At 44.5% G+C, this 10,279-nt stretch overlaps 1 protein-coding gene across 5 annotated transcripts in view; it reads right to left on the reverse strand.

Moving 5' to 3' along the window:
• LOC145400752 (uncharacterized) overlaps positions 1 to 6,121 on the reverse strand; it is a 55,060-nt gene extending 48,939 nt beyond the window's left edge. For 3 of the 5 annotated variants that reach the window (XM_080273189.1, XM_080273186.1, XM_080273187.1), the window contains exon 1: positions 5,682 to 6,121. In XM_080273189.1, coding sequence (XP_080129315.1) covers positions 5,682 to 6,020 — 339 coding nt within the window. In that variant the 5' untranslated portion in view covers positions 6,021 to 6,121. The remainder of the gene's footprint in view (positions 1 to 5,681) is intronic. The other 2 variants (XM_080273190.1, XM_080273188.1) reach the window with 1 other exon arrangement.
• Positions 6,122 to 10,279: the final 4,158 nt, after the last annotated feature.

The raw sequence follows: 10,279 nt of genomic DNA on the forward strand, positions 1-10,279 counted from the left end.
TGTGTAGTTTCCTCTAAATCATACTGGCAGACATTTATCGTCCATTCACCAGCTTAGTATGCTTACACCACAATACTAAACTCTCAGGGTTCCATGACTAACTCAGCTCAATAATGTCCGCCATTTGATAGAACAGAACGCTACAGTTGTCTCACAGGGTTAATGGTATAAGAATTATTCGTCCCTGGCTCCTGTTGTTCACTCGCAGCGGAACAAAATCGTTTAGAGTTGGCTGGAACAGAATACTACATTTATCTCGAACATTAGAGGGTGAACTTGACTTAGCAAAAAATAACAGCAGTACACCCATCTGCCATAAACTTCAATTTTCTCTTGTCTGAACATGTACCATAAGCGAATGATGCTGGAATATAATACTACATTCTCTATAATAGGCTACACTTCATGTCCACATCACAACAGTCAGTGAGCCGTATTCTCGTCAGTTTAAAAAACTTTTCTCGCACCGCCTCCTTCGTGATCTGTTTTGCCAATTACTCTGCTGTATTTCCTGTTATGTTATTATGTCTTTCTAATATCGATATACTCTGCATAAATAACCTAGTAGAGAATATGCATGTGCCATATGTAAGAATAAATTGGTACGGAAGACGTGCTAGAAAGCCTCCTAATCTCATGAGAGTGGGGGTTAAGATCGACTCCACTTTCGACAACAAAAGTGTTTACGATTTAATTTTCGTTACCGCCAGACGACTTTGCTCAGCGTATGAGTGGTTTATCGAAGAATTAAACTTAGTTTTTCCTAAAAAATATCCATTTCAATTTTCCTATAGCCTAATTCTGGGTGATCCTTCCTTCTTTTTCCTGATGAATTCAACTGGGGAGTTTGGTGGGTGGGTGGGAACTTTGGTTGTCGTGTCTCATTCAAACAGAATAAATTATAGCTGTAAACTACTCTATAGAAAAAAAAAAAAACTCGTAAGGATGAAAAGAACTGTTGCTATTTGTTTTTCTCTTGGCATCCTTTTTACTTTTCCGTTACTATCAGAATTCATTAGAAAATTGTGCACAGGTTGGGGTGATGCATTCTTGTGAGATTAGGAAGCTTCGTGGCACTTCTTCCTCAGACGATTATTTTGTGCATACTAGACACCCTTCACGTCGAGGTATCATTACTAATCTGTTCTTACTGTTACGAAGCAATTTCATTTAACTTATAGAACACCAGTTCGAAATGTTTCTCGAGCTGAATAAAATCGTCCGGAAATAGTTACAATAATGCAAAAAATATGCCATCGGGCTGAAGAAGTTAATGAGTGGTTAAATAAGGTCAGACAACACTGCTATAGGCTCACATTCTCAGGAATCAAGGACCTGCATTATCGTCGATTTTCTGGCACCCTTTCCCTAACGCCTGAATATGCCTTATCCACAACTAACGCCACTAAAAACCAAAACAGACCTCCAGTCTTCTAAAAGCAGTATGTCCAGGCATCTCAAAATGAACGGATCTTGAATTTGGCTCTCTGATATCTTGCTTTTGTTTTTTTCTTGGAATGAATAATCTTGAGGGCTTCTGGACTTTGGTTCCTTCTTGCATAAAAAAAAATAGTGGTGAGCTTTATTCCCAACTAATTTCACTTATGGCTTCTTCAGGGGCAAACAGGCGAAACTATACTTCTTTCACACAAACCTGGCCTAGATTTTTCTTTTTGTAGCTTATTTTCACGTACCTCAGTGGAGTTCCACATACTTTCCATAGCACTTCCTTGTGACTAGCATGATGTTATAGTTTTAATATATTGTCATAACCCAGCATTCAAGATGGAGTTGGCAGTTTTAGGCCAACTTGGAGTAAAAAGGGCATAGTTGGAAATAAAGCTCACCATCACCCGTGTTTTCTTCCACCTCCTTCCCATACTTGTTAAAATTTCTACAATAGCATATACGTGAAAATTAACTTGCATTGTGGGGAAACAAAATGAAATGGAAGAGGTGCTATAAAAACCCATACAGTGGCGAGAAGACGAGCCTACTACTTACGTTTTTTTTTTCTTTTTCATTTTAACTTGGCCTAAATTTTCATCCTCCTGCAGTTTATTTCACGTAGCTCTTTGGAAGAAAAACACAGTGCTACGAGTCTTTCATCCTTTCCATAGCATTTCCTCTTTACTATATTAGTGTTAATTTATTGTTACAACTCAGCATTCTAGATGGAGAGAAGGACAATTTAGGCGTAGAGTTAAAAGAGTTTAGTCTAGTCTTCGCTTCTGTAGCCCTGGTGTGTTACTAGATACCTAATTATAGTCGAAGAACAGATATAGGTTCACATTCTCGCGGATCTAGGATACACGCAAGTCTAGAGCCTGCTTCTGTGGCGCGGCTGTGTTAATGAGTAGCTCTATTGGGTGTTTCTTTGGCACCTACAACACACACAGGTCCAGTATCTTTTTCTGTGGCGCCACTTTGTAATGACTGACTAAATAGGCTCTACTAGTCTCTGCTTCTGTGGCGCTGATGTGTTTATGTGTACCTAAATATAGCCAGACAACATTGCTGCAAGCTCAGTTTGGTTGGCATCCAGGAAACGGAGTGGTGTATTATCTGCTTCTGTGGCGCCACTGTGTTTAGGAGCAGTTAAAAAAAAGAATGCTTCTTTGCAATCTAGGACACACGCTAATTTAGCCCCTGCTTCTGTGGCGCCTCTGTGTTTATGCGCAGCTAAATAAGGTATGTTTCTTTAGTAACTAGGACACACGCTGGTCTTGTGTCAGCTTCTGTGGCGCCGCTGTGTTTATGAACAGCTAAATAAGGTAGGTTTCTTTGCCATTGGGGACACGCGCTAATCTAGTCTCTGCTTCTGTGGCGCCGCTGTGTTTATGGGTAGCTAAAAACAGTCATCAGGTTATCGCATTAAGAGGCTTCACAAATTTTCTTGGAACTATGATTATGGCTGAAGCCCCTCACTCCGATGCCGTATTCCACAGCTTAAACAGGCTATTATTAGACGATTTATTCAACCTGGGAAGGACCGCCAGCACTGAAATGGTCTAGTGAAGGATGCATGTAATCGCTCCAGTTCAAAAAGTCTCTCGTACGCTGAATAAAATCGTGTGGAAGTGCTATGAATAAATGAAAGTGGATTCAAGGATTTATTATTTTCTGAGGACGTCATTTTTTATTTTGTTCTTGCTGCTTCCAAACGATATTCTTCAGCTTTTAAAAATACATGTTGAAGGATTAATCAAGTATATGTCCAGCCCTTCTAGGTCAAAAATTCTATCCTGAGTTGATTAAAATTTTCTGGATATAGCAAATTTAAAATGAAAGATCTCGTCGTATTGAAGGGGTTAATCTAAGGAAAGGAGTGTGAAGACACAATGTGAGGGGTGAGGGTGTAGTGTGTAGGGTGAGGGTGTAGTGTGAAGGTTAAGGGTACACTACAGTGTGAAGGGTGAGGGTGTAGTGTGAAGGGTGAGGGTGTAGTGTGATGGGTGAAGGTGTAGTGTGAGGGATAAGGGTGCAGTGTGATGGGTGAGGGTGCAGTGTGATGGATGAGGATGTAGTGTGAAGGGTGAGGGTGTAGTGTGAGGGTTAAGGGTGCAGTGTGAGGGTTAAGGGTGAAGTGTGAATGGTGAGGGTGTAATGTGAAGGGTGAGGGTGTTGTGTGAGGGGGTGAGGGTGCAGTGTGAGGGGGTGAGGGTGCAGTGTGAGGGTGTGAGGGTGTAGTGTGAAGGGTAAGGATGCAGTGTGATGGGTGAGGGTGTAGTGTGATGGATAAGGGTGCAGTGTGAGGGGGTAAGGGTGCAGTGTGATGGGTGAGGGTGCAGTGTGATGGATGAGGGTGGAGTGTGATGGGGTGAGGGTGCAGTGTGAGGAGTAAGGGTGCAGTGTGAGGGGTGAGGGTGTAGTGTGAGGGGGTGAGGGTGCAGTGTGATGGGTGAGGGTGTAGTGTGAGGGGTGAGGGTGCAGTGTGAGGGGTGAGGGTGCAGTGTGAGGGGTGAGGGTGCAGTGTGAGTGAGACAGTACATACAGCGTGATTAATATATATGGTTCAGTCAATATGTTACAGTAGTGCACTTACCCTAACCTGACAAAAATCCCTGGCCCTTTTCAATTCAGCTGCTGGCTAAATGTCGTCAGAGTGGATGATCGATTTGACTAGTAACCAAGGAGACCCATTCGTATCTCATAACTAAAGTTCACTGAATCTCACGCAACCATATTGAAGGGTCGTAAGCTTAGACATGAAATCGTGAAATGAGATGCACACCCCAAATTTTTGACGATGATTTTTGAAGTATTTGACGTTAATGGAAAGTTTTTGGATTTGCTATATGGTTGCTGACTGAATTTTATTGCATGGGATGAAGGTTGATCATACGTAATAACCACAGGCGTTCCATAAATGATCGTGAAAAAATAGGGGTTTGCATTCCACATTTAAGGTTTAAGCATGCGAATTTTAGTATTCAGAATCCTATAAATGAAACTACACCGGATATAACACTGAATTATATAGGATGTTCATTATAATCTCTCAACGCAATCGTAACTGGCGTGTTTATATGGTGTTAAAAATATTCAGTCTGTCATGGTATTTGTGATGCAAAAAGGCTTAGAAGGAATCAGATACGATGTTCAGTACCTCGGGAGTAACTATGGTGTCAAATTACTAATAGTGAACTGATAATCTCGTAAAATATACACAATGGTCCACATATAACACTTCCCTTTCACTCCGTCAGGAGATTTCTTGTGTTGCATGGACGGCTTAGTGTTATCAATATCTACTCTGCATTATTTAATCATTTCCTATTCCCACTACCATATCCATGCCCATATCAGCAGACTGAGCCGTCCCCGTAACATGTGAGGTACCGCCAAGAGATTTACCAGTGGAGTGCTATTTAAGGACCATTCTGTATATTGGTAAAGTGACAAATACGAAACAGAGGAACTAAATAAACCGCCTGTTCAGTCTTCAAATTCTTTCAATGCGGTGACGTCCTTTTAATTTTTTTCTTGTAGCTTTTATTCGATTTTATTCAGCTCTGGAGAGACCTCTCGTTGTGAGGTCGAAAAGTTGTTCTTAAACTGACCAACACTGACTTTAGTTAACAAAAATTTTAAAAATTACTGGTACATGCTTGAGCTGACGATACTAAAGCTTAAGTCTGGTATATTTATAGTATGTCCACTTTTTTCCAGTCTTACATTAATTGTATCGTCCTCAGGGAAAAAAGAACTTTATACATAGTTCTGATTTTTAATGTAACTAGTTTCGGTATGTTTTTGTGAACTGATTACTTGGTGTAGATTCATTTTTTTTTTTTTTTTGGGGGGGGAGGGGAGGGAGAGAGGAGTAAGTGGTAATGATAGCTCAGTAAAATTTCAGTCTCTAGTTTCGGAATCTTTAAAGAGATTATTATACTTTGTTTCACTAAATCACGTACGTTTAAATAAAGTTGAAATAATCATTCGGTCTCGTCACTCTAGTTGTCACCCTAACTTGGCCCAGATTTCCGTCTATTTGTAGCTTATTTTCCGTAGCTCAGTGGCAGAAAAGGACAATGCTACGCCTTTAAGTCTTTTCCACAGCACTTCTTCGTGACAAGCGTTATATTCCTGTGTTAATCTCTTGTTACAGCTCAGTACTGATGACGAAGAGAGGTCAGTTTTAGGCCAGGTGAAAGCGAAAAGGGTATAGCTTGAATCACCTTGTGGAACTGCTGATCGTCAGAGGATTTCACGGCCTGGTTTTCATCCTTCATATTCTTGGTCCGAAGGTTCCTGTAGGAGTTGATATCGTCTGTGGCCGTGATCGACTTATCGCCGAACTTGGTCAGCACGTCCTTGATGGCATCCTGGAAGTCCTGTCTGGTGTCTGCAAAAGTCTCATCATTAAAGAACATTCCCCTCTTGGTGATGGTGATGTTATGTGTCTGGTGGGATGTCATTTGGCTGGTGTCGGCCTGGGTGCTCTGTATTTGTCCAGTCGTCTCCGTGGTCACAGTTTTTGTGGTTTTTGTGGTCGTGGTCTTCTGAACCGTCTCCATTTTGATGTCTGCTGGAGGACAAGTGATGCACGGGTGCGGACACTAGGGAGGGCGGGAGCAGGCTGAGCGGAGCAGATGCTTCTATATACTAGTAGGCGCCCCACCCACCAACCTCGCCACTCAGGCTTCCTGGTTATATATTTAAGCACCGCTGCCAACTGCCAACTCAGGCCAAAGTCTAGGAAATTGTTTATGGATTCCTTCACCAAGATATTATTTTTACACTTGAACTTGGCATCACAAGTTAAACCCGTGGAGAGATGCGCATTAAAACCCCTGATCCAAGCGTGACAGCTTTAGGAACGCTGGAGTGACATGCAACAGCCTGTGATCACCAACACACTCACGCTTCATATGAACTTGTCATACCAGGATCTGTGCTGACAATACCTGTGCTTCCTGACTGAAACTAGTGAGTTATAAACCTTTTTTATCAAAAAAAATAATAATAATAATAATAATAATAATAAAACTGAGCCTGCAAAATCTGCCTTAAAAGTTATTAACCTGAAATCGAGAGTTCTGAAGACAGGCTAACCAGAATCAGTCCTGTAATAGCATGAACAAACAAGAATTATGGCTGAAAATGATTATATAGTGGTATTCTTAGTCCGAAAAAATGCATGCAATGAACAAGGACTACTTTCAAACCGCCGAGATAACACCTTCACGGTAATTCTGTTTTGAATGTGCTGATCATTTGTATAAATTTGAAGGGCAGTGTTCCTTGTTTGGTTGGGTCACCCTTGTTCACCTAATGGGGGGTTATAAACTCTCCTAAGCCTTGCATCAATTTAACTGCCTATAATACTGCTTGTATACGTTTCTGTCTATTGCCAGACGCCACAATCCCGCAAGGGGTGGCCACAAACAAATCGCCTCCATGTCGCCCTGCCACCAGCCATTTCACTGCCTTCCTCCTAGCTCACACCCCCCTCTCTCATATTCCTCTCCACTCCATCCCTCCATTTCATCCTCGGCCTTCTCCTCCCTCTCCCCCCCTCCACCTCACTTACATACACTTTCCTTGTTAGTCTCTCGCTCTCCATCCTCTCACATTTATACACGTACATACACGTTTGTCTTCGCATATTACCAACCAGTTCATTGTCAAATATGTGGATATTCATGGGAAATGATACGAAAAACTAATACTATATCTGATCATAATTAACTGCTGACATAGCAGCTGTGGCAACAGAGGGCATCACAACATCCCCAGGAGGCGACCAAGGAGGGATAGGTAGAGCGCACGGGACGTCCATGTGATATGGGCATACGTCCTATACGGCCACGCCCCCCTATTCCATGGAGTGCACCCAGCGTGAACATCTCAGCACGGGTGCATTACCCTCCAACCGAGACAACCCTCGCCAGGATCGGGGTGGAGCCAATAAACCAGCTCCAGACAGCACCCCAGTGACGGCCAGCAGCCACACAAAAAAGGCTATGACCTGTAGCCGTACACAAGCAATGGCCTGTAGCCGTGCACCAGCAACAGCCTGTAGTCGTTCACCAGCAACAGCCTGTAGTCGTTCACCAGTAACAACCTGTAGTCGTTCACCAGCAACAGCCTATAGCCACGAAGCAGCAGCGGCCTGTAGCTGTGCAATTGTGATGGCCTGTTGCCACACGCCTAAGAGTCGGCCGATAGGTGCTCAGAGTGCTGTCCACCCCCCCTGCAGAACCAGTGACGGTCCGTTGCTGCATGCGGGGAGAGAAAGGCACGCCCTCTCTCTTTCTGCAGTTGCCTCGAAGGGCATGACACCAGTGATGACCGGCAGCCACACTAGTAGACAGAGGACGGCCTGTAGTTGCCCCTTACCTACACATTGCCCTTCACACGGGAATTCGGCAACAGCCCGTGGCCGCACCCGTAGGCAGGTGACGGCCGGCAGCTGCAATTCATCTGCGGTCCTGTCAGGGAGTCGCTTGCCGCACCAACAGAAAAGGGACAGCCAGCAGTCACCCTCCTCCCGTTGCCTGCGGGACCTTGGTGGTGGCCGATGGCCGCGCCAGGGAGGGAAATCCCAAAACTCCCTCACCCCCTGTGACTCCACAACCAGAGGGAGACCCCCACTCGAGCAGCCCCACCAGTGGCAGAGCGAGTACCACCTCTAACTCCTCAGCCCGAGGCAGCCTCCAGAAAGAAAACCTCCTGACAGCAGACTGGTGGAGAGGACCTGTATCTACCCCAGGGCTGTACTCTATCCAGCCAGCACCTGAAGGCGACCAGCACCTGTCTGACTCCTGATGCCAGCAACGCCACAGTCCTACCCTGACGGCAAAGCAACTGGAGCGAGACCGCAGCAGACGGGCCCTCCATGCCGCCCTTAATACCCCGGGGCGCAATCTCTCCAGCCTGGATGAGGAGCGACGCCCTTCCAGCACCAGGCGCCTGTAGGAGCACCTACAGAAGATAATTTGGCCTCTGTCCCGAGGGCCAAACCCCTGTACCTAGCCCCTCCAGTTTGGGACCCTTCACCACGCCCGATCGTAGCCCACTCCTGAGGACGACATCCCTACGAGTAGTCCCGTGCCCCCTAGACGAGAAGACACCTGAGGGGACTCAGCCGACGTTGAACCGACACCTGTGACGGCGGCTCCCTTGCCCCTCGCCCCTACCGTGACTGTGACTTCCATGCTCGTGAAGTAAAAGTGAAAGTGACAATCAGAATACAGTGACAGTGTCTAACTACCTCAACTCCGCTATCTGTGAGGCGAGACATTAGCAGTATTCTACCATCTGGCCCCACTCAGTGAACACAGTACATGTATATGAATATTATAAAGTATATGCAGCCCAAGAATTAAGTGTACTCCCAACTTCACTTAAGTACAGTGTCTGTCCGCCTATCCTCGAGACTGCCGGTATCCTGTGTGATACCTGTAATATATATCTGCCAGTCCGAGCTTTGCCTTTGTATAGAGTCTTGTGGATTGTCTAGCTTCCCTGTACTAAGAATTTGGCAATATACATTATAAGGTTGTTGCCCTATTCCTCTCACACTGTGTCTTAGCTCCGGTCTAGAAAGGGAACCCAGTTATACCTTAGGTGTTGCTAGGACGGGAAGCCGACCTAAAAACACCTAGCATAACAACTGCTAAAGGCGTGTGTATATTCAAAAAAAGTTATTAGGATCCTTTGTATATATGACCCTTCATGATCTGTTAAAATTACGTCCAATTGCCCAATGCTTTTCCATCTTGTATAAATGCGGACTCTAAAAAAAAAAAAAAAAAAAATGGGATGAGACTTGTTACTGGGTAAGAATCTCGGCCTGAGAAAATCTTTTACACTTAAACTCCCAAACTGAAGTGACTCATTCTGTTGATTTGTTCTTGTTGCTGGGCGATTTTACCGTGATTGATGAAAATATCTTGTAACGGGGCAAGGAAGGCAATATCTATCCCCTGCAGTTCAATCATCATCATCATCATCATCATCATCATCATAATTATGATAATCATAATAATCATAATAATAATAATTTTAATAATAATAATAATAAAAATAATAATAATAATAATAATAATAATCTTCCCCAAGCTGAATACAATCATTTGGAGATAAGAATACCCCCCTAAAAAAAAGGTTACCTGATTCAACACACACACACACACACACACAGCAATACATAAATAAATAATAAAACAAATGACTGCAGTATGGGTGGTCGCAATGACACACGACCACTAGACAAACGCAAACACTTCTTCCAAATTGGTAATCTGTGAAAAACTGAGCATGAAGGAGGAATTATGGTGATCAGAATCAGTGGTGATGGGGTGAGGGTGTAGTGTGAAGGGTGAGGGTGCAATGTGAGGGGTGAGGGTGAAGTGAGAGGGGTGAGGATGCAGTGTGAGAATGAGGGCGTAGTAAGAGGGGTGAGGGTGCAGTGTGAGGACGAGGGTGCAGTGTGAGGAGTGAGGGTGCAGTGTGAGGGGTGAGGGTGCAGTGTGAGAATGAGGGTGCAGCGTGAGAGGTGAGGGTGCAGTGTGAGAGGTGAGGGTGCAATGTGCAGGGATGTGGGTGTTGTGTGAGAGGTGAAGGTGTAGTGTGAGGGGTGAGGCTGCAGTGTGGGGAGTGAGGGTACAATGTGAGAGGTGAATGTGTAGTGTAAGGGTGCAGTGTGGGGAGTGATGGTATAGTGTGAGAGTTGAGAGTGTAATGTGAGGGGGTGAGAGTGCAGTGTGAGGAGTGAGGGTACAGTGTGAGAGGTGTCTGTAGTGTGAAGGGTGAGGGATCAGTGTGTGGG

Source organism: Coenobita brevimanus, chromosome 53, assembly GCF_032717465.1.
Source record: "Coenobita brevimanus isolate Jiangsu-jjx chromosome 53, ASM3271746v2, whole genome shotgun sequence".
In the NCBI taxonomy this organism is placed as follows: Eukaryota; Metazoa; Arthropoda; class Malacostraca; order Decapoda; family Coenobitidae; genus Coenobita; species Coenobita brevimanus.